Genomic DNA, 25,585 nt, shown 5'->3' with positions numbered 1-25,585 from the left:
TAGGACCTGGTCCTTGTGGGTGAAATACATTATGTCCTGTCGGGAGCCATAAGGCTGCTCCAGTAAAGAAAGCAAAGCCACAGTCGGCACCTGCGTGAGGCTTGTCTGGTTAGCAGAGCTACAGACAAGCTGAAGAAAGAAGAAGGATTGCGGATGCGTGAGGCTTGTCTGGTTAGCAGAGCTACAGACAAGCTGAAGAAAGAAGAAGGATTGCAGAGCAATCCCTTGAAAGACATCGGCTCCAGGAAAATAAAAATGATATCCCCTAAAAAATATGTTAATCTATTTTTCTGTGTTTATCCTTCCTTTTCTATCTCTATTCACAGCTTTCTTACTGCTAAAGATTTGCCCTGGGTACGTAAAACACTTGAACCAAAACAGAATGAAGTTGTTTAAACAATGTAATGGAAAAAGCCTTTGTTTTGCAGTAACAATTTATGGCACCTATTTTGTGAGAGTATACAGGGGAAACTTATGATTTCAGTCCCTTTACTTAAAAAGAAGTTTGGGGCTGGGAAAATGTTGTTTGGCCTATAAATTGCTATTTTCTATAGTAGATATATTTTTTAACAGTGTCACTTGTAACTTTCATCCCTTATGGGGGCATTTGTTAATTTTTGGGTATAATACTCCTTTCTATTGAAATTGGTGGTTTGGAACTTACGTAAATCAGCACAATAGGTTAAATGCTTAGCTTGCTGGTGCCAAATAAATCGTGGTTTTAAGAATGCCATGAGCCCAAAGCTTTCATGCGTTTTGTTAACTACATACACCTTTAGTTAAAGAATGTTAGGTATCATAGTTTATTACTCATTAAAGCTTTGTTCTTAATATAGAATAGAATAGCTACTGTTGTTGACCTTTTAAGAAAAATACAGTGTGAAACTTTAAGTTTGTAATCTTGAAGGAAAATCTGAATTTGAAAGGAACATGTTTTAACTAACCTTCTTTTTTTGTATCTCGGGTGGAGGGAACAAAAGGGCTTTAAATCAAATGTTAATGTCAAATCTTACATGAAACCTGATTGTGATAGGGTATAAAAACTGATGCTTTTCATTTAATAAATTGGGTCATCTGCAGCATGCAGCTGAGGAGTTGGCTCCAATTCTTTCCACGACGTTTGTAGCCCATCCTCTCCTTCGGCACTCCCTGGCTGCTGGGGCTGGACCTCGGCAATCTCCCAAGAAATAAATTAAAAATATAGAGAGACTAGATCAGAGGTCGCAATCATCAATTTAAAACGTCATGTAGAAGGGATAACATTCTTGTTTAGCGATCTCAGAGAACAGAGATATGAAAAATACTTAGATTCTGCATTGGAAGAGGGTGCCTAATAATTTATAAAAATAAATTAATTGCTGGATAAGTTAATTTGTTGTTGTTTAAGATTATGCTACATATAAAAGTGTGATTGAAACACTATGTTCTGTTAAGGCGTAAAATTAATGCCTATTCTCCCATCACTCAGCTTAAATAGTATATGGGTCAATCCTTTATTGATTGATTGATTGATTGATCCAAGGTAGGTGGTTTAAATTTTTTTAATTGAAAATATTTAATGCAATATTTAAAGCATTCTTTTCACTTACAGTTATTACAGAATATTACTTTTATTCTCTATGCTGTACAATACATCCTTGAACCTATCTTACACATGAAAGTTTGTACCTTCCACCCCCACCTTAATACTACCCTCATACCCCATCCTTCCTGTAACCCCCAGTTTGCTCTCTATATTTGTGTTAGTTTCTTTTTGCTTTCTTCACCTATTGTATTTTTTAGATTCCACATATAAGTGATATTGTACAGTGTTTGTCTTCCTCTGTCTGACATAGTTCTCTTAGCATAATGCCCAAGAAATTATTAGAAACCAATCACCTGTGTATGATTTATAGGGTTTAGGAGGAGAATTTTATTATCAGCAGGGCTGAACCATTTGCATATCTGGTTTGTCATTCCTCTTTGTTCCTCAAAGTAAAATAATTCTTACTGTCTTGCAAACATTTTATTTTAGTTTTTGCCTGTTTTTAAAGGTTATATTAGTGCCCTCAGACATTTTGTATTCTTTGTTCTGGCTCTTTTGTTCAGTCTTACTATTGCAAGGTCATCTAGGTAGCTGTATGGAGTTGTAATTTGTTCATTTCTATGGCTGAAAGTTGCCCCATCATATGCTGATCTCGCTCATTACTCATACAATCTATTCTTGATTGAATGATTGGTGTTTGGTTATTAGGAATCATGCTGTGACATTCCTGTGTATGCTTTTTGGTGCAAACATACCTTTCTTTCTCTTTCCTACATGCCTAGGAGTGGAATTTCTTTCTATCTTTTCTTTTTTTCTTTTCTTTCTCTCTCTCTCTCTTTTTTTTTTTTTTTTTTTTTGGCTTCTTAGGGCCACACCTGTGGCATATGGAGGTTCCCAGGTTAGGCGGTCCATTAGGAGCTACAGCTGCTGGCCTAAGCCAGAGCCACAGCAATGAGGGATTTGAGCCACATCTGTGACCTACACCACAGCTCATGGCAATGCCAGATCCTTAACACACTGAGGGAGGCCAGGGACTGAACCTGTAACCTCATGGTTCCTAGTCAGATTCATTTATGCTGCTCCACAATGGGAACTCCTAGGAGTGGAATTTCTTGGCTTTAGAATGTCCACATTTCCAGTTTTAGTCCAAAATATCAAATTGCCTTCCAAAGATATTGTACTAAGTTGCACTTCCAACAGCAACTGTGTGGAGGTGTGGTTGTAGTTTATTTTTACAACACTTGGTGGTGTCAGCCTTCTTCATTGAAATCATTTGTTGTGTGTATGTTGGGGGAGCATCTCCTGGTGGTTTGATTTTGTATTTCAGGGATTAATAATGAGAATGAGTACCTTTTAAATACTTATGAGCATTTTCATTTCCTAATTTTGAAACCACTTGTCTAAATTTTTGTTTATTTTTCTTTTTAGTTGTCTGTTATATTCCAAATTATTTACAAAACTATTTAAATCTATTTAAATATTCTAGATAGCAGTCCTTTGTGCATTGTATGTTTTACGTTTTCTCTGTTTTTTTGTGGCTTGTCTCTTCACTCCTGTTACAGTCTTGTTTGCTAAATAAATATTTAACATTTTAATTGACTGACTTCAGTACATTCCTTTCTTCTTTATGCCTTACTTCTGTCTGGCTTATGATGACCATTTTTCCCTGAATTCAGGAAGGTATTTTTCAGCATTTTCTTCTAAAAACTTTATAATTTTGCTTTTCAAAATTAGTGCTTTAGTATAACTATATTAATTTTTGTGTATGTTGTTAAGTTATGGCAGGGCTGCCCATTTTTTAAAAAATTATTTTTGATTGCATCAAGGCACTTAATTATTTGAAAGGTTTCATGGATAGACTCCCTTGGATTGCAGCAGTATGGAACTGTCAGCTGTGAATAAAACGCAGTTTTCTTTCTTTTCTTAGAGAGTTTATATCTTTTATTTATTTTTCTTATCCTACTGCAAAGAATGTGGCATCAAGTACAATATGGGATAGTTGTGGTGAGAGACAGTATTTTATCTTGTTCCTCAGGGGATAGGAAAGAATTAAGTGTATAACCATTCCATATTATCTCTGCTGTATGTTTGAGAATAGAGCTCCTTTGTTCAGATGAAGAAAATTTTCTTCTATGTCCATTTGCTAACAGACTTTAAATGAGCATATGCTGAATTATATCAAAATTTTTTCTTGCATCTCTTGAGATGTTATTCTTGCATCATGTAATTTTTGCCATTTTTAATTAGTATAGTGACTTACTTGGATTGATTTTTTAATGTTAAAACAACTTTGCATTCCTGGGAAATCTCAACTTGGTAACAATAGCATAGTTTCTCTGCATTGTTGTAATAGTCTTACTAATATTTTACTTTGAACCAGTGCATTTAATTCATGAATGATATCATCCTGTTCCTGTACCCCTTTTCAATGTTCTTCTTAGCTTTAGTTATCGAGGTTGTACCAATCTCCAAATGGGAATTGGTGTGTGCTCCTTTAATTTCTAGTCTCTGAAAGAGTTTTGCAAGCTAGAAATTCTATCTTTCTTCAATGTTGTTAAAACTCACTATTATAGCAAGGAGGACCTGAAATTTTCTTTGAGGAAAGGTTTTTGGCTACCTATCCAATTTCCTTAATAGTTGTAGGTCTATTAAGTTGTCTATATCTTACTAATTTTTTGATGGGTTATATATTTCTTAGAAATGTATCTTATTTAATCTACATTTAAAATTTACTTGTATGACATTATTCATAACATCCCCTTTATTTTAATATCAGAGGTAATATCATTTTGTTTTAGAACCACCTCAATGATATGATTTTGTTCTAAACTCAAATACAATTATATTAAAAATACAGTCTTCTATAAGAAAATGAAAAAAAGTTGAGTATTTGTAAGAATTCTGCAAAGTGGAGGATTTTTAATTATTGCTCTAGCAAAAGGGGCTAAAAAGAAGCTGTCTAAATTTGATAATGAAAGAAAAACTTCCTTACATTAAAAAAATAGCACAAAATTAAGAAGTGAGCTTAACTTAGTTCACTTGGCAGTGTTAGGAACATTAAATTACCAAGGCAAAGAAGACCTAGCTATAATGTCTTTAATATAAAAAGTCCATAAAAATCAATAAAACTACCCAGAAGATAATAGGCATTTGACATGAAAAAACAACTATAAGGGAATTATAAAAATTTGTTATCAAATCCAGGAAAATAGTCTCCTTACCAGTAATCAAAAATAAATAAATAAAACTAAATCAAGGAGATACCATTCTGGCAATCATATTAGTTACATTTAAGGGGAAATGTGAACATCACAATTTGGAGAGGAAGCAGGCAAAAGGGCAGAGTCATTTGCATATTCTGGCAGCGTGGATATGGAGCTTCCAAGATGTTCTGCTTAGACACTCTACTTTTGAAAATATTGGAAGTTCCAGATGATGACTATAAAAATCATTTCATTTCAGAGTCTTTCATTGCATTGCTATTTGCAATAGAGAAAGCTTAGAAATGTCCTAAACATCCAACAATGGAGAACAATTGTATAATATGTGGATCTTTTTTCTGGTGTAATTTCAGTTAATAATATGAAGACAATTCTTGATAAGATTAACCAAAATGTTACAGAATTGTATGTCTATTATTTTCTCAATGAAGTCAAGGACAAAACCCATTAGAGAAAGAGGAGGGAAATAGTGTATAATATTACCAGTGGTTATCTTTAATGGAGAGATGGCGAGTGTTTCCTTTTCTTCTTTTACCTATTTGTATGTTTTGCAAATTTGCTCTAAGGAGTAACTATTTTTCTGAAGTAAAGAAAAATGAGATAAGCCAGAACTTAAAAACTAAAAAAAAAATCACAAGCCTGTTCCAATAAATCATAATCACTCACTGTCATAGTCTTAGCTCTTTTGTATTTGTTACACCACACATGAAGCATATGGAAGTTCCCAGGGTGTGGGGCAAATTGGGACCTGTAGCTGGAGCCTAAGCCTCAGCCACAGTAATGCTGGATTCAGGCCACAGTTGAGACCTATGCTGAAGCTTGTGGCAATGCTGGATCCTTAACCCACTGAGGCCAGTGAGGCCAGGGTTAGAACCACATCCTTACATACACTCTGTTGGGTTCTTAACCTACTGAGCCACATAAGGAACTCCATGATTTTTTCTTTTGGCTGCACTCAGGGCACATGAAAGTTCCTAGGCCAGGGATGGAATTTGAGCCAGAGTTGGGACTTATGCCATTGCTGCAGTCATGCTGGATCCTTAACCTATTGTGCCACAGGGGCAACTCCTCACAATCTTAGTTCTAATCCCAGTCGTGTTATTTTGGACAAGCCACATATATATCTGTGCCTAGTTTCCTCTCCTAGAATTATTCTTGCTCACTTATTCCCAGAAAATTGTGCACCGTTTTGGTTCACCTTTCTCCCTGTGTAGCTTAATCTCTGTAAGTGAGGTGTTTCTAAAGCTGGGCTTGAAATGGCCCCTGAAATGTGGACATTTGACCCTTCCAGATATATATCCTCAACATTTCTTGTAGAGAATGGAAAGGTTACCTATAGACTGAGCTGATATTTGGGTTTCCTCCAAGAACCTCCATTCTGTCTGATGTCATCTTTTGAGGATTCCCACTCTCTGGTTGGAATCTGCTTCATCATAAATACATAGTAATCAAGTCATCCTACAGGGGTTGATGGCTAATCCTCATCCAGGCTTTAGCTCTTTCCTTGGCCAGTGGATCCTAACCCAGTCCTGCCAAGTCAGGCATTCTCCCTTTTTATAACCTGCTTGGAATGCTGAGAACCATTCTGATTTGAACTTGAGGTTTTCAAAATAACAACGAAGACATCTGAGAAGAAGGCATTTCACAGAGACTGAGCTTCTAATCTGGGAAAAGCCCTTTTACTGAGTAGAACTTTTCCACGGTTGAAGAATCTGCACAAAGCCTCCATCATGACCCTGTTCCTCAGGCTGTAGATAAAGGAGTTCAGCATGGGGGTGACCACTGTATATATCACAGAGGCCACCATTCCAGTGTCTTCAGAGTAGGAGGAGGAGGGCTGGAAGTACACCAGAAAGAGGGTCCCGTAGAAGAGAGTGACGACTGTCAGGTGTGCGCCACAGGTAGAGAAGACTTTATGCTTTCCCCCAGGAGAGGGGACCCTGAGGATGGTGTGGATGATGTGGGCATAAGAGATCAGGACACAGGTGAGAGGGATCACGCCTGAGAGGATGGCTTCAGTTAACATGGTGACCTGAAAGATGTGTTTGTCTGAGCAGGCAAGATTGAGGAGTGGGAGAAGATCACAGAAGAAGTGTGGGATGGAATGAGAGTCACAGAAGGAGAACTGAGACATGAGGAGAGTGGGTGAGAAGGCCAGGAGGTGGGCACAGAGCCAGGATGTGGTGACCAGCAGCAGGCAGCGCTGGGGACACATGATCATGGTGTAGTGGAGAGGGAGGCAGATTGCCACGTAGCGGTCATATGCCATCACAGCCAGCAGGAAGTCATCCAGCAGGGTTAATGCCATGAAGAAGTACATCTGCACGAGGCACCCAGTGTAGGAGATAGTATGATGCTGTGTCTGGATGTTGACCAGCACCTTGGGGACAATGGTGCAGGAGGAGCAGGTGTCTATGAAGGACAGGTTGGCCAAGAAGAAATACATAGGGGAGTGGAGATGCTGGTCAGAACCTATTCCCAGAATGACGAGCACATTCCCCAGCATGGTGATCAGGTACATGGCCATGAAGAGCCCAAACAGGAGAGCCTGCTGGTCTGGGTGTGGAGAGAAGCCCAGAAGCAAGAAGTCAGAGGTAGTGGTTTGATTTCTGATTCCCATTTAAAGTAGCAAAATTCATGGAAAATAGTGCTTAAATGCCTGTAGAATCCAAAAGTTGTATCATTCAAAGTTTTTTGTCTGTTTTCTGTGTTTTTTTCAAGGGTCACAGAGATGCTCTGGTGTCTCTTTCTGGTGGGCATACAAACATGTATAAAGATGAGAACTAAGCACAATGATTAGGAGGCTTTTGGGGGGGTGAACTCCACTTTTAGCTTTCCACTAGGTGGTCATGTAGGCCTCACAGAGGATGTTGAACTGGAGATTAGCTGGGAAGAGGATTCCTAAGTCTCTGTCCACACCTACCTTTTTAAACAGGAAAGCTTGGTATTTCATAGGCTTGTGAAGTTTAAATAACTTGGGGGGATATGCATTTACTAGCAAATTCTTAAGAATATTTCTCTGTGGGTGTGTCTCTCTTGAGTGTCTCTGTGTGTGTGTGTTCGTGTGTGTTGTTTGGGAGTAGAGAAGGGATGATCATTACATAGAACCGTCATAGTAGCCCTCAGATATTCTTGGCATGCTGGGATTATTTGTACTCTTTCTGTTGAAGATCCATCAAATGAGATAATGTGGAAAAAGTTACTTTATAAACTCAAAGGTATTTTACAAACAAGCATTCCTACCATCATCACCATCATCAGCACTATCATCACCATCATCATTATCAGCATCATCAGCATCATCTTCATCACCATCACCAAGGTCAACATTATCTAACCCTCAGTCCTTAGGAATGTTGTCTTTGGTGTCCTATAGACTAGTTTGGAATCCTTTCGGCTGTGTCTTCCTCTGAAACCTACACATCCTAGGACCCTCTTTTTGCTTCAGTTTCCTCATCTGTAAACTGTATGCATACTTTGTATACTTGTTGTAGACAATCAGTGAGATGACATATTCAAAACACTCGCACAGAGTAGGTCTTCAATAAATTGTGATAATTGTTCCTAATATTGCTAGAAGCAGTGGTAGAAAAAATGGAACCTGAGGTTCCTGCTGCACCAATAAGATACACCCTCATTTTTTAAATACATTTTGTGTAGAATTTTTTTTTTAACTATCTCCAAGTCTCATTGTTCTCATCTAGAAGATGTGGACACAGACTTACCATATAGGACAATTGAAAGTTATCAAAATGCCATAATCCATTAAATGTTTTATTAAGGATCTGGGTTAGAAAATCCAAAATGACAGTTTCTGCATTTGTATGCATGGGAAGATGTGCACACCAACAGGCAGTGGCAGCCAGGCTCATGCTGTGATCTTTGACATGGCGGCAAAATACATCCTTCTTGGTCTGTCATACCTTCATTTGCCACCATCTCCTTTGTGGTTGTAACCTTGAGCAAGTTTTCTCAGTCTTTCTGACCTCAATTTCTGTATCCATTCAAAGAGAATAATTAACAGAACAACCATATGATCCAGCAATCCCACTCCTGGGCATATATCAGGACAAAACTTTCATTCAAAATGATACATGCACCCATATATTCATTGCAGGAATATTCACAGTAGCCAATACATGGAAACAACCTAAATGTCCACTGGCAGATGAATGTATACAAAGGATGTGGTACATAAACACAATGGAATACTACTCAGCCATATAAAAGAACAAAATAATGCCATTTGTAGCAACATGGCTGTGGCTAGAGATTTTCATACAAAGTGGTAAAAGAGAAAGACAAATACCATGTGATATCACTTATGTGTGGAATCTAAAATATGGCACAAATGATCCTATCTAAATTACAAGAACAGATCACAGACATGGAGAGCAGACTTGTGGTTGCAAAGGGGAAGAGGGGAGAAAATGGGATGGATGGGGAGTTTGGGCTTGGTAGATACACACTATTATATTTAGAATGGATAAGCAATGAGGTCCTACTGTACAACACAGGGAACTAAATCCAATCTCTTGGGGTGGAATATGATGGAAGATAGTATGAGAAGAAGAATATATATATGTATGAGTGGGTCACCCTGCTGAGCAGTTGAAATTGAAACAACACTGCAAATCAACTGTACTCTAAAAAATCAGTACTTAACTCATGATTTTGTAAGGACTAAAACAGATAAGGATTGTACAGAACCAGAATGATTACTGGTTTCTATCAAATGGTCACTAAATACTAGCTTCCCCTGATGTTATTGTTTTATCTCTCTCTCTTTTTTTCTTGGTGAACTTAACAAAAGGATGATGCTTTATGGGATAACCAGCTAGTCCTCTATGTTTACCTGGGACTGTCTTGCTTTCAAAATGGGGCAAATTGGACTCTTTCTTGTACATGGTCTGTGGGACTTTCAAAACTGTAAATTTATAAAATATTAACTACCGAGTTACAGATACTAAACTTTCAAGTTATAGAATTGTAAGAATCATTGTCACCAGTGTCATCATCATGAGCTTTAGGTGGCAATGGCTCTAACCTAGTAGTAACCATGACAAAGCACCCACTTTGACATGTGAGTCCCAGGTTTGAGTTCCAACTGTATTATCTTAGTCAAAGCATTTCACTTATCAGAACCCCAGCTGTAAAATGAATCTAAATAAATCTATCTCAAATCATTCTGAGACTCCAGTTAAAAAGGATGATATTTATGACTGAGTCACTTTGCCAAACAGTGGAAATTGACAGAACAATGTAAATCAATTATAATAGAAAAATACAAACCTAACAATAAAAAGATGAAGCAAAGCTTGCTGAACTGTCCAGGAGCATGGAGATCAGTTGCTCTCCTTGGGTGGTGGTGTAGAAAGACTCTGAAAGCCCCTCAGGATTGAGTGGGCTGTTAGTGAATTGTCCAGGCACAGTGTAGAGGTCCTGAGCGCTGTTATAGCTGTTACAGTATCTCAGTCCCTGCCGTGGACTTGGGGACCACTGATCTGCACTGAATTCATATTGGACTCTCAGAAAGTTCACGAATATTAAATCATGGTCCTCCTTATGGTGGTTAAGATAACCAGGGTGTATTTTGCTGAGAGTAATGAAGGGAATAGAAAGGAGAAAGGGATAGGGGTATTGGTGTGTGTGTGTGTGTGTGTATTGACCTCCTGTCCCTAAAACTCAGGACTTACCTGGAAATTCTGACCATCCTCAGATCTTGTCAAAATCACAAGGTGTTGGGTCTGCCTCACCTGTTTGGTTTGCCTACCCTTCTTTGTAAAACTCACTGGCATCTCCGTTTTCTTCCTTCTCTCTAACAGCAGCACAGATCAAAGACCCAGGGCTTGAGCAGTCAATTCAGGAACAGGAGCCAGGAGGATCTGTGGGCTTTTCACACAGAGTGTCTCCTGGGACCCAGCCCCTGATCTCCTAGTTAGAGATGAGTCAGGGCAACTGTCCATCCCCTCAGCTGTCCTCCCTGGGCCCTGGAGTTCCAAGCCTCAGTGGTGTCAGAGTGACCAGGTCTGGGAATCCTGACAGCACTTCTCTTGGTAACATTCCCCTGGGCAGGGGAGAGGGTGGCTCTATCTCCCTGAACCCTAACCAGCTATGGAGTAATGTGTTAATCAGCCCCAGAGCCTCATAAAGGAAACCTCTCATCACCCAGCAATTAAATAACAATCAATGAGTTGAACAGATTTGTTAAAGGGTGGTACATACAACCATCATCTTCAAATTCCTACACTTCGATATTTAGAAAAAGTGAATAGGCTTGTTCCCCAGGACTCCAGAGGGTAGAGATTAAAAGATCTGCCCAAGAAATAGGGGTACTGCTGCACACAAGATTAGTTTATACTCTTACTTTATATTTTTAATTGTGAATTATATCATATATAAAAGTGTAAAATATATAGGAATGGTTTTCTTACAGTTTTGCTCTATACCTAGCACCAAATTTGCACATATGGATAAATCAGGTATTGTTTATATTTCCTTCTTTTTGTCTTTGACATGAATGGAATCATTTAGCTTCTCTCCATCAATGTTGTGTTTTGGGGGACATTCATTTGTATTAGTACTTGTAACTGCAGGTCATTCTTTCTCACTGCTGTCTAGTGAAGGGTCACTGTTGTACTTAATATCTTAAGGGCTATTCATTTTGGAATTCAGAATGCCTCCACTTTTAGAAAAAAATACCCCATATGTGTCATTATTTATGTGACAGCATCAGTAAGTTCTAGTATTTCATGTTGTAACTAAACACAATAATATGTTGGCAAGAAAATGTGTAAGTACTCATATCAAGTGAAATCAATGCATTTTTAAAAATAGCCACATGTCACTTCATGTCAGTTTTTGCCTACAAATGAGTTTTCTAAAACTCTATAAAATACCATCCATTGATTTTTGAATTTTGGAGACTGCAGTTAAGGGAGTACTACTTAAATTCCATTGTGGATTTTACACTAATGCAGTTATCTATTCTAGTGTTGATGGCTGTGTGAATTTCTTGACAGGTTTTTACCATCCCCCCACCCCCTGCCCCAGTTGTTTATTATCTCAAGTAGCATTCCTCCTACCCTCATTTAAAAATGAAAAAAAATTGACATTTTGAGTGAATGTGACCTGGTCTATTCCAGAGTTTAATTTTTCTCAGGAAATAAATTTGTTTGTGAATTGGAGAAACTTTTATTTTTGTTTATTTTATAATGTCAGGTTTTGGGTTTTTTGCGGGGGGCATGCCTGCAGCATGAGGAATTTTCAGGCTAGGGACTGAGCTCATACCACAACAGTGATGACATTGGATCCTTTCCACTTGACCACCAGGGAACTCTTGGAGAAACTTTTAGACCACTATCCTTTAAAGAGGACATCTCCACAGTAACAATCATTTATCATTCCTTTGTTCTATTACTGATATTTTAGTGATTGCCCAAGCTTTATTATTTCAAAGGAAATGTCTAGAGAACCAGGATTTAATCCTCCTTTCTTTTTATCAAGTTGTTAGAATGCTTTCATAGATGAGAGAATAAAACCACAGTGAATGAAGTCATTTGGTTCCATTTTGAACTGCTACACTCATGAACATTCATGAACCTTCTCCTGGTGTACTCATTCAGGCTTCTCTATGGTTATCTGCTGAAGAATAGAAATATTTGCAAGGTATTTGTTAATGCTTTAGTTTGGATCTTCTGAGAAGCAGGTGTCAAGGTGGGATTCAGTCTGTAAGAGATTCAGTGAGGAGGTTGCTGAAGAAACTGGGAAGCACCTTCAAATTCTGATGCAGAAACCTGTGGAAGAAAAGAGTGAAGGAGGAAAGAATGGGGTGGGAAGAGTCTCAGTCTACAGCCAGATACCAAGAAAATTTTAAGCAGGCCAATGTTTGGGGCAGTGAACCTGCATCAAAGTGTTCCACCAGCACGTTCCTGTAACTCTCTGGAAATAAGCCAGTCTCAGTACCCCTATCATGCTTATTCATTGGCCAGGAGCAGCCTGTATAAACATGGCTTTTATACCGTAGACTGAACAAAAAAAAAAAAAGCACAACCTAAAAGTTAAGAGTTATGTTTCATTAAGTGAACATACTAAGAACTTAAGCCCAGGAGGCAGACTCTCAGACAGCTCTGAGGGATTGTTCCAAAGAGGTAAGGAAGGAGCCAAAACATATGGGAGTTTCTTCCAAAAACCTGAGAATTTGGTACATCAAAAGACTGCTGTAGGAGTTCCTGTTGTCGTTCAGCATGTTAAGGACCTGAGGTCTCTGTGAGGATGTGGATTGAATCTCTGGCCTTGATCACTTGGTGGGTTAAGGATCTGGTGTTGCCACAAGCTACAGCATAGGTCTCAGATGGGGCTTGGTTCTGGTGTTGCCTTGGCTGTGGTGTAGGCTGGTTACTGAAAATAAGCATTGAATCCAAGACCATTTTCTCCTTAGTTACTTCTGTACACCATGTCATCACTATCCATGACTCTCCTAATAGAACATGGAAGCTCACTAAGTAATTGTAGCTTTTAGCTTTTTGGTGAGGCTGTCTTGTCTTTTTGTATCTTGCTTCAAGGCAGATCCTTGGAAAAAGCTCCTGGTAAGTCAAGATCCATTTAATAGTTTTTTCCTCCAGCTTAATTGAGATATAATGGACTTGAAGAATTATACATATTTATGGGGAGGGGAGAGGGAGTTGGAGGGACTGGGAATTTGGGGTCAGCAAACTGTTACATTTAGAATGGATAACTAACAAGGTCCTACTCTACAGCACAGGGAACTCTATCCAGTCTCCTGGGGTAGACCGCAGTGGAAAAGAATATAAAAAAAGAATGTATGTGTATACACACATATACATATGCGAATGACTGAGTCACTTTTCTGTATAACAGAAATTGCCACAACATTATAAATTATACTTTAAAAAAGAATTCTAGGAAGATGGCAGTGATTGCAGCTGGGCTGGGTGGATGGCTTGGGCTGGCATTTGGGCTATGGCTGCTGCTGGCAACTGTGCTTCAAGCAGTGAGCGGATGTCACCTCCCTGGCAGCCCGAGGGTGAGTGGGAGGACTGAACTGAGGAAGATGGAACATTCAGCCTGGTTTGGGAGCCACACTTGCAAAGGGTGGGAGAACTGGGCTTCCTCAGCAACTGCTGTGGCTGAAATGAACCACAGCTTAATTCTGGGGTTGTGCTTATCCTTTCCCACCCTGGGTTCCTAGCACTTCTTTCTCCTGACTTTAGAGTATCTTGAGTACAATCTGTAAGACATATGGTGAAAGAAAAGAGAAGCACAAAAGTTGGCAAAGAGATGAAGATTTTTTTTAAATTGGCAAAAATGCAAGAAATTCCGATTCCTTATGACAAGCTCCCAATCTTAGAGGAAAGTCTTCAAGTATTTGGCCCAGGGTACACTTCCTTTTCATGTCTTTATCTCAATTGTTGGTGGTCTCTGTGTGTCAATCTTAGCCTTTTCCTCTGTTCTCTGGCTTTCCCGTGGTGCCACCGAGTGCTCTTCAATGTTGTCTGTGGTTTTAAAAAACATTGTTGCAACAAAAGGAGCTACTCTATTAAAAAAATAATCATACATATGTAAAGTGTACAATAAGGTGACTTGATATGCATATACTTTATGAAATCATTATCAAAATCCCATTAATTAACACAGCTATTAACTCACATAGTTACCTTTTTTTCTTGCTTTTTAGGGCCACACCTGGGGCCTATGGATGTTCCCAAGCTATTGGTCCAATCAGAGCTTCAGCTTCTGGCCTTCATCACAGCCACAGCAATGTGTGATACAAGCCGTGTCTGTGACCTACACCATAACTCACTGTAATGCTGGATCCTTAACACACTGAGCGGGGCCAGGATTGAACCTACTTCCCATGGATACTTGTTGGGTTCCTTCCCAGTGAGCCACGGTGGGAACTCCCACAGAGTTATCATTTTTGCTTTGTGGTGAAAATGATTAAGACTTACTCTTGCAGTGTATTTCAAGCACTCAATACAGCAATAGTCACCATGTTGTCCTTTAGATCCTCAGAGCTTATTCATCTTATAACTGGAAGCTTGTATTCATTTGAAGGTTCATTGTAGTTTAAGCCCTGATACTTGGCTTTTGTTTTTGTAATGCAAATGCCTGACATAAACTCTGATTGTCTGAGCAGCCACTTCAAAACTGGCCATCTTGAATAAAGCCTGGCTCCCACATCTTCCAACCCCCACCCCAATAAAAGCAGAATCTCAGGCTCATGTGAGCTTCCTCTCCCCCTCTCTTCTCCCACATGCTTCACCTCTTTCTGCCCTTTACCTATGCCAGGGCCTTTCTAGAATCTGTGAGTAATAATGCTTTTTTCCCAAAGTTTTATGACATGTGTTGCTGTAAGGTGTCTCACAATCATAATAAGGACCATGAGGGCTGTTCCAGCCACAATGAGTCATCAATGGACTATGGTTGACACAAAGCTTTCACTTAATAATGCTGTGCATTTTCTTTTCCTCTTGAAGTAGCTTGCTGTATTTTTTTATCCAATCCCCTCAGTTCCTCTGGACAATTTTTTTCCCCCCAATTTTTCTTCACTTGTCTCCTTCACATCTCATAGCCTTAGTTTGTATAGCAGAAGTTTGAAGTGCTGGGCAGCATTCCTCATGGAATTTTTGTTTCAGTGAAATTATTTGCATTTATTGGAAAGTAAGGTGGGATGGAGAGAGGAGTTAAGGAAGAAGGAGGCTCAGTGGAATTTTGTTATTATGGATATTGTGGAGGCCTTTCTTGTACTAACTGAAATTCTTAAGAAACCCAACAATACTGATAAAAGCCTAAGGACCAATTAATTTACAATGAATTTCAGGAAGCATGTGGGCTGAAAGCAGTGGGAAAGATGTATCGCAGTGTGACTATTTCGAACCCCATTATAGAACTTGGAATGTTCTTTGGGAAGGGACCATAGATATATTTTCATATAACTTTGTTGAAATTTTTGTTGAAATTCTGATGAAGTTTTTTTTGAAATTTTGCTGAAATTCATTGAGGACTTTCTATATGCAGGACCCTGTTCCAAATACCTAAAACATAACTAATAAATATCCTAGAACACTTCCTATATCATTTAACATTCCTGTTGATTTGTTATAGCAAGCAGATAGCTAGGTATGAGCAAAGAAAGGGGGCAGGTGGCAATAAAGCACTTATCTTGTAAACAGTGGAGGTCCATGGGCCAAGAAAAGCATGAGCCTCCAGATTGACAGCAAACCACATATTTTGGGGTGATTAGTGTCATGGAAGCAGCCAAAAAAGGTAGGGAATGGCCCAAATCTCAGCACCTGAATGCAACCTGTTGCTCTTTATTCCCTCATTAAAATAAAATGAAACTTGATGATAGAAGTGCCCATCATGGCCTGATGCCATGACACTTCCTCTTCTTCTTCTTCTTCTTTTTTTTTTTTTTTTTTGTTTTTTTTTTTTCAGGGCTGCATCCACAGCATGTAGAAGTTCCCAGGCTAGAAACTATGGTAAATGGTGTATCTGTGCTTCTGGTCCAAGCTGTATAATTTCAGACTTGGGGTGCTTAAGCTTAGGATAAGTAAATGTTCCAAAGTTAGTTAAGTGTAGAATGGTGACCATGATGGCGGAGTAGGAAGATCCTAAGCTCACCTCCTCTCAAAGGAATGCCAAAATTACAACTATTTACAGAGCAGCCATTTATGAGAGTCACCTGAAGATGAGCAGGGAAGACTTTCCACAGCTAAAGATATATAAAGAAGGAACCACAATGGGATGGGTTTGAAGGACAGAGACATTGTATAGTCAGGACCCACATCACTGAATAGGTGATCCTCTAATTAGAGGATAATCAAAACTGCAGAGCTTCTGCCCAAGAAGCAGCTCATCTGAGCCCCACATTGAGCTCGCAGCACAGGGGTCTGCACCAGCAAGATGAGTCCTCAAAGCATCAGTCTGAAGTCAAGTCAGAACTGCATATGGGAGAACTGGTGGACTGTAGGAAACAGTGACTTTGTTCTTAAAGGGTGCATGCCAAATCTCATATGCCCCAAGTCCCAGCAGAGAGACAGTCATTTCAAAGGAGCCCATGTCAGACCCACCTGCTGATCTCAGAGAGCCTCTTGAAGAGGCAGGAGGTAACTGGGATTCCCTCTGTGGACATAGATGTGAGTGGCACCCATTTGGGGGAGCTCATCGTATCCTGATAAAACTGGTGCCTGCAAGTAAATTCGGAGTCCTACCTCTAGCTTATTAAGGCTGGGGGCTTACCTGCCCACCAGAGGGTCAACACCAGGCTCAGATCCCCTTAGTAAGTCAGCACTTGCACCAGTCCCCCCAGGGCTTACAGCCAGGGGCTTGTGGACCTAGCCCTGCCTACCAGTGGGCCAGCATCCATCTCTTGAGGCAAAGTGTGATTGCCAGCTAGGCCTTCTGGGGGCTGGCCTGCTTACCAGCACTGGCCCCAATAGTCAGCCCCACTCTGGCAGAAGGGCCCATGCAGCCCACATAAGAGGTACTCCTAGAGCATATAGCTCTGGTGGAGGGGAGTATACTGCTGGGCCCCATTGGACATCTCTGCATAAGGTCACTTCTCCAAGATGAGGAAATCACTGACCTCCTTAATACATAGAAATTAACACAGAGAACTAGGCCAAAAGAGGAGACAGAGGAATATATTTCAGATGAAGGAAGAAGACAAAGACTCAGAAGAAGAACTAAGAAAATGGAGACAAGAAATCCATTGGAGTTCAAGGCAATGATTATAAATGTGCTCAACAAACTTGGGAGAAGAATGGATGAAGAGAGTGAGAAGTTTAACAAAGAGTGAGAAAGTATAAAGAAGAACCAAGCAACATTGAAGACTAAATTTATGAATTTAAAAGAACGCTAGAAGGAATCAATAGTAGATTAGTTGATGCAAGGAATGGGTCAGCATACTGGAATACAACATATTTGAAATCACTGAAGCTGCACGGAAAAAAAGAAAAAAATAATTTTAAAAAATGAGGGAACTTTAAGAATCTCTGTGACAACATCAAGCAGTGTAATATTTACATTATATGGGTTTGAAAAGACAAAAGCAGAGAATTTATCTGAGGAGGCAATAGCCGTAAAGTTCCCTAACCTGGGGAGAGAAACAGACATCCAGGTCCAGGCAGCACAGAAAGTCCCCAAACAAGATAAGCCCAAAAATCATCATCAGAAGATACATCATAATTAAAATGACAACATTTATAGAATCCCACAGAGACCCCAATGGCCAAAGAAACCCTGAGAAAGCAAATTTGGGTATTATGTTGCCTGGTTTCAGACTATACTACAAAGCTGGAGTACTCAAAACAGCATGATAATGGCACAAAAACAGACACATCAATCAATTGAACTGAATAGAAAGCTGAGAAGTAAATCCACACACTTTGGTCAATTAATCTATGTTTAATCTATGATGCATGAGGCAAGGGTATATAATGGAATAAAGACAAAGAAATGTTCTCTTCAATAAGTGGTGTTGGAGAAACCAGACAGCTATGTTTAAAAAAAATGAGATTAGAACATTTACTCATGCCATTTACAAAAATAAATTCAAAATGGACTAAAGACCTAAATAAAGACCTGAAACCATAAAATTCCTAGAAGAGAACATAGGCAGAGTACTCCTTGATGTAAGTTGTAGTAATAATTTTTTTAGATATCTCTCCTGAGACAAAATAAATGAAATGAAAATAAACACGTGAGACCTAGTTAAAGTTAATATATTTTACACAGTAAAGGATGTTTGTAACAAAATGAAAACCTATGGACAGGGAGAAAATATTTTTACATGATATGACCGATAAAAGGTTAATATCTAAAATACATAAACAACTCATATAGCTCAATATCAAAAAAGACAACCTGATTTATAAATGGACAGAAGACCTGAGTAGACAGTTTCTTAAAGAAGACATACAGATGGCCAACAGGCACATGAAAAGATGCTCAACGTCATTACTGATCAGAGAAGTGAAAATCAAAACTGCGATGAGATATTGCTTCCCACCTGTCAGAATAGCTATCATCAAAAAGACTACAAAAAGTTCCGTTGTGCCTCACTGGTAACAAACTCCACTAGTATCCATGAGGATGCAGGTCCAATCCTTTGCATTTCTCAGTGGGTTAAGGATGCAGCATTGCCATGAGCCATGGTGTAGGTTACAGATGGGGCTTGGTTCCAGCATGGCTGTGACTGTGGCATAGGCCAGCCACTATGGGTCCAATTAGATCGCTAGCCTAGGAACTTCCATATGCCACAGATGTGGCCCTAAAAAGCCAAAAATACAAAAACAAAAAAAACCCAAAAAACAAAAACTAGAAATAATAAATATTGACAAGGATTTGGAGAGAAAGAAACTCTTATACACTGTTGGCAGTAATGTAAATTGGAATAGCTACTATGAAGAACAGTATGGAGGTTTCCCCAAAAAATTAGAAGACTAATCCAGTTTTACACATGATCTAGCATTCCGCTTCTGAATATTTTTCGGAGGAAAACAAAAATGCTAATTTGAAAAGATATATGCACCTTTTACAATCATTGTGGCATTATTTACCATAGCCAAGATATGGAAACAACCCAAGGGTCTATTGATAGATGAATAGATAAAGAAGGTGTGGTGTATATATGCAATGGAATACTAACCAGCCATAAAATGGAATAAAGTCTTGCTATTTGTGACCATATGGATGGACCTAGATGGCATTATGCTAAGTGAAATAAGCCAGAGAGAGAAAGAAAAGCATTGCATGTTTTCACTTATATGTGGAATCAAAAAAACAAAACAAAAAAACACAACAAAACAAAGCCATACTCATAGATACAAAGAACAAACAGGTAGTTGCCAGAGGGTAGAAGTGAGTGATAAGGGTGAGAGAGATGAAGAGGTACAAACTTCCAGTTATAAAATGAATACATCACAAGGGTGTAACGTACATTACGGGGAATATAGTCAATATTATTGTAATAACTTTGTATGGAGACAGGTGGTCCCTGGACTTGATCCTTTTGGAATGCATAAAAATATTCAAATAATATGTTGTACAATTGAAAGTAACATAATACTGTAAGTCAATCTATTTAAATAAAAAAAAAATACAGTAAAAAACCCCACAGCATTACCAACTGGTAGATTTGGAATTTTCATTTGACAATCACAAAATTAGAGTAAGGTCATTTATTGTATCTATGATGCAGATGAGAAAAGTGAGGCTTAGACTGAGGGACTTGGTCACAGTCACACCAATTGTGAGATTGAGTTGTAACTTGTGTTGTTTCACTCAGATATTTAGGATCTTATTACTAAGCAGGTACAGCAGCCTCCTGTGACCCAATTGTGAAGTGCCTCAGAGAAGTTATGAGCTGTTCTAAATGTCACAAGAGAATCCACTAATCAGACACAAAGTGTTGGTGCCTAAAATCAGTAACTCCTGTGATGGGGACAGTGACCTTTTGAGGCTTTGTGTAAGCTGACCACATAATGAACATTGAAAAAACATTACTAGAGAAGTTTTTCCTTGCTGTTCATCGGGAAACCTACTGTGCAACCCTAATTATGAACGTGACACACATGAGCAAGAGACTGCAAAGGAAAAAGAAAAGAAAGAAACTTAGTATAATACAGAAAGAAATCAATAACTGTGTCTCGTTTTATTTTATTTTTTTACCAAAAAAGTACAATAATCTTATATTGCAGTTGTCTTCTCTCCGTTACGGGTCTGTATTTAATATTTTTGGCCACACCCTCAGCGTAAGGAAATACCCAGGCCAGGATCTAACCAGAACCACAGCAGAGACTCCAGCTACAGCAGTGACAGTGCTGGAACCTTGACCCACTGAGCCACCAGTGAACTCCTGTAACTAATCTTGAAGACAGCGGCCCTGATTGATTTATCTTTGCAATATGTTTGTAATTGAATGCAGTTCTTAGTACTTAGCACATGTTTCATGAGTCCTTATCAAATGAGTGAATGCCGAGATGTACCACACATGGGTTCTACAATTCTGTCTTCCTCATCAGCTTGTGCAAGGCCTGCTTCATATCCTTATTCCTAAGGCTGTAGATAAAAGGGTTCAGCATGAGGGTAACTACTGTAGATAACAGTGACCACACGATCTTTTGTCACTGAGTGGACAGAGGGCAGATATACACGGATATTATGGTTCCGTAAAATAGTGCAACCACTGTGAGGTGGGATCCACAGGTGGAAAAGACCTTGAACCTGCCTCTCCCAGAAGGGACCTGCAGAACAGCACGGGCAATGTACACACAAGAGATAGTGATGAGGAGGAAGGGGCTCATGATCACAAAGGAGCCCTCTGTGAAGGCCAAGAGATCATTGACAGAGGTGTCAGAGCAGGAGAGCATCAGCAGTGGCTGGACATTACAGAAGAAGTGGTGGATGATGTTGGGCCCACAGAAGGAGAGGCGGGCCATGAGGATGGTGTGGGTGAGCGAGTGGAGGTGGGACACCAGCCAGGATGTGATCACAAGCAGGAGACAGTGCCTGGGGTCCATGGTTGTGGTGTAATGCAGTGGGTTGCAGATGGCCACATAGTAGTCAATGGCCATGGAAGCCAGGAGGAAGCTGTTAGTGATGGCACTGGGCAAAGGGGTCCTTCTTGCCCTTGCTCAGTAGGTTTGCAAGCCTCCTTGGCACAATGACGTTTGTAAAGCAGATGTCTACCAGGGCAAGTTTGGGGAGGAAGAAGTACATGGGGGTGTGGAGGCGAGCATCCCCCAGATGGTTGCAATGATGACTGAGTTGCCAGCCATGTTGACCAGGTATATGGCCAGGAAGCTGGCAAAGAGCCACGCCTTCTTTTGAGGATCACTGGTCAGTCCCAGAAGGAGGAATTCAGTGATGTGAGTCTGGTTTCCTCTTGTCATTGCTCTCCTGCAAGTAGGAAATATGAAGAAATGTTAGGTGTGTGTCCTGGCCTGGTTTCCAGTTCTAAATTATTCTGAGTGCCTGGTCTAGTTGACAAGAGTATGGATTTCAGTGTCACATAGGTCTGACTTTCCATTCTGTCTCTGTCACTGTTTTACACTGAACATGAGTCCCCTTCTGAGCTTACATTTCCTTGATCCATAAAGACAGAAATTATGAAATTTACCTACTCTGTTTTAGCCAGGATTTCTTGCTTTCTGTTTTCCTAAAAATGAGTATCAGAACATCTTGGAGTTCCCATGGTGACTCGGTGAAATGAATCAGACTAGTATCCATGAGGACACAGGTTCGATCCTGGGCCTTACTCAGTGGGTTAAGGATCAGCCATTGATGTGAGCTGTTTCGTAGGTCACAGACGCAGTTCACATCCTGCGTTGGTGTGGCTGTGGTGTAGGCTGTCAGCTACAGTTCCAATTAAACCCCTACCCTGGGAACCTCTATATGCCACAGTGCTGCCCTAGAAAAAACAAAAAACAAAACAAAACAAACAAAGAAAAAAAAAAGAGTTGGTGTTCTTAGCGCTAGTCTTTTGGGGGAAAAATTTGTGGGATGCATTTGGGAGTTTGGGTAACAATCTTGTCAAGAGTTCCATGAAACTGCAAAGTCTACAACCCTCCAGGAGGTGAAACTGTTTAAGCTGTATGATCTGAGGACAATACAGCATTCTAGAACTGTGTGGCTAGGGCAGACCCCTTTCTGGCAGCAGGAGAGCTTCTGCTTGGTTTGGTGAAACATTTTATTTTATGCAGGTTGATTGTATTAAGAATGGCACCAATGGAATTCTCACTGTGGTGCAGCAGGTTAAGTATCCAGCGTTGTCTCTGTGGTGGCATGGGTTTGATCCCCAGCCCAGCGTAGTGGGTTAAGGATCCAACTTTGGCACAGCTGCAGCTTGAGTTTGATTCCCAGCCTGGGAACTTCCTTATGCCTTGGGTGTGGCTAAAAAAGAAAAAAAGAATGGCACCATGCAAGTAACAGGTGTATGTCTTGACAGTAGATTAGATTTGAGCTGAGTCTCGTGTGGTCCTCTGAGCAGGAGAAGTTAATAAGAGGTGCAGATATGCTAGCACATAACAGAGAGGACTAGATAACAATGTTCTTGTCTTCAGGAGCTGGATTCTTAACCTGGAAATGGGCACAGAGAAGAAAGACACAGAGAACAAAGCAGGACCCCTGTCTGGAAGGAACTGTCACTCTGCTCAGCAATTTATAAAGGCAGGGACTCAGCTGCCATGGAATGTGATCAGAAATCAATGACCTGCTGTAACAGCAGACTGAAGTAATCAATGGGCATGCCATTTCAGTTAAGCATGATGAATAAACTCTGGGGATTTGCTGTGCAGCACTGTACCTGTAGTCAATAATACACTTAAACATTTGTTAGGAGAGTGGATCTCACGTTAGGTGTTCCTACCACAATAAAAGAACATTATGTTGTAATTGCCAACCCTACTGAGTCAAGCCTAGTGGTCAGGATTGAGGGCTCTGAGATTAGTCCAGAATTTGAGTCCTAGGCTCCCTAATTCTTGGCAGAGTGATTTAAGTGTGCTGCTTAAGCATTATATCTTTGTTTTCTTATTTACAAAGATAAGAATTAAAGAGTATCTGCTTCCAACTAGTTATAAGGGGAGTTCCAGCTGTGGCACAGTGGGTTAAGAATCTGATGGCAGTGGCTCAGGGCACTGTGGAGATGTGGGTTTGATCCCCAGCCTGGTGCAGTGGATGAAAGGATCCAGCATTGTTGAGTAAGTCACTGCTGCGGCTTGGATTCAGTCTCTGGCCCAGGAACTTCCATATGCTGGGAGTGCAGCCATAAAAAAAGCAGTTAGGATTGTAATAATATGCATGCAAATCAGTTAGTAATTTAGGTGGCACAGAATAAGCTTCTGATAAATGTCAACTTTAATTATTTCTGATCTTTAACAACATTAATTAACAGATTTGTGTATATAAACTTTAGGAAACTGTCACATAATAGGTGTTCAAAAGGTACCTGAAGAAATGTGTATAGACCTGAATAATCTCAGAGCCAGAAGAAAACTCAGAGATCATCCTTTCCAAACCATCACCCAGAGCAGGAACCCTAGAGCAGCCTTGGCAGTGGTCACCTGGCTTGAATACATCTAGAGACAGAGAACTCACTGCCTTCTAACTTCATGGAATCCCAAGGACCCACAATATATGTATTTTTTGTCTTTTTGTCTTTTCTCTGGCCATACCCATGGCATATGGATGTTCCCAGGCTAAGGGTCTAATCAGAGCTGTAGCTACCAGCCTACACCACAGTCATAGCAACACCAGATCTGAGCCACTTCTGTGACCTACTCCACAGCTCATGGCAACACCAGATCCTTAACCCACTGAACAAGGCCAGGGATGGAACCTGCAACCTCATGGTTCCTAGTCAGATTCATTAACCACTGAGCCACGATGGGTACTCCCACATCTATATTTTTGATGTTAAAGCCAGGAGTCAAGAAATCTAAACCTCATGCTTCCAATAGCCTTACTTTTTGTGTTTTTTAATATTTCCAAAATTATAGTTGATTTACCACATTGTGCCAATTTATGCTGTGCAGCAAAGCGACCTAGTCATACAAATATATGCATTCTTTTTCTTATATTATCTTCCATCATGGCCTCTCCCAAGAGAAGAGATATAGCTCCCTGTGCTAATCACTAGGACTTCATTTCTTATCCATTCTGAAACAATAGACTTTCTTAACTGTCTTCAGTTATAACAAATGACCGCAATTTTGCTTTTCTCCTTCCTGTGGAATTATTGATTTGTTAAGCAATCAGTAAGCACTCCCTGAGTGCCAGCAGTCATGAGAGGTCCTGGGGACACAGAGGTGAGGAGACACCAAGTCATTGACCACATATTCCTGAGCCTTCACTTTTCCATGTCATCTGTCTCCTGCCTTCACTGTCACCTGTCCCCCTGCCCCAGGACACAGCTTCAAATCTTCCTACATCTCTTGTCCCATTCTTCCTCTAACCCATGGTTGACACTCCTGTGTGACGGACATGTCACTGGTGAGGTATAGTGTGAATAGCAAGACCTAGGAGTCCCAGAATTCATCCTTTTTATCCAAAAAAATTCTTCCTTCATTGGTCTTATAGATTTTGTTTTAAAGGAAAGTTTTTAAGACAAGCTTTCAGTGCTACAGAAAATTTCTAAACCTAAGTTCCGATCTAGATCATGTATTTGCAGAGGGCCAGGTGAAACCTCAAGGAGGAGGTATTGGAGACATTCTGGGGTGACGGACGCTGGACTTTTACCCCTCAGCATCCTCAAGCTACACGCTTCCTCTGAAAGGGTCGATCCCTTTGGAGTTTCACCCACTCAGAGCCAAACCTCCCTCCCTTTTGTGCATGGAGAAGGGAAACAAGGTGTGTGGAGGAGCTTGAAGTCCTCAGAGAAATACAGGAGGCAGGGTGTGAAGGATGAGATAACCCCACTTTTAGTCCAACCCTGGCATTTAGTTCTGAATGTAATTGGACCACTAGTTTTCCTTCTCGGTAAGAATGAATGTATCAGATAGGAAGGTGTGAAAGTTTCTCACACTCCAGGTTAGAAATACTCTAGATATAGAGTTGAGGATACCAGCTACTTACTCATGTAAGTGATGGTGACAGCCAGGGTCTCCTTCTCCTCAGCCTTATTGGCCTGGTGTCTAGAGGACTGGAGGGCTTGGGGCATAGAGGGAATGTTCAGAGAAGGCCAAGAAAAGGAAAAAGCCCCAGATTCCCAAGGCAGGTGTCAAGACCTGCAGTATTGAGTGCCTGTGATTTTTGTCTCAGCCTAGAAATAAGGTTATCAATTCCTGAAGTGGCCACTTTTCTTCTCCCTCCTGAG

General features: G+C 40.1%; 3 protein-coding genes and 1 pseudogene across 7 annotated transcripts in view; 2 read left to right on the top strand and 2 right to left on the bottom strand.

Moving 5' to 3' along the window:
* Positions 1–25,585, top strand: part of OR1B1 (olfactory receptor family 1 subfamily B member 1) — a 381,661-nt gene that overhangs the window by 18,116 nt on the left and 337,960 nt on the right. The gene's annotated exons all lie outside the window — the stretch shown is intronic.
* The window catches only part of LOC110258975 (olfactory receptor 1J4-like), a 244,516-nt gene that overhangs the window by 18,116 nt on the left and 200,815 nt on the right, over positions 1–25,585 (top strand). The gene's annotated exons all lie outside the window — the stretch shown is intronic.
* On the bottom strand, positions 6,389–7,366 carry LOC100525026 (olfactory receptor 1G1-like). The gene has a single exon (XM_003122380.3). It carries the CDS (start codon positions 7,364–7,366, stop codon positions 6,389–6,391), a length of 978 nt encoding a protein of 325 aa, XP_003122428.3.
* LOC100524784 (olfactory receptor 1L6-like) lies at positions 20,772–21,665 on the bottom strand (annotated as a pseudogene).

This window comes from Sus scrofa, chromosome 1 (genome assembly GCF_054392235.1).
Source record: "Sus scrofa isolate SSC_HxYL_T2T_F1_AM1 chromosome 1, Sscrofa_HxYL_maternal_Yorkshire_Landrace_v2.0, whole genome shotgun sequence".
Taxonomy (NCBI): Eukaryota; Metazoa; Chordata; class Mammalia; order Artiodactyla; family Suidae; genus Sus; species Sus scrofa.
The sequence above is the reverse complement of the archived record's forward strand: the minus strand, read 5'-3'. Positions and strand labels throughout refer to the sequence as shown.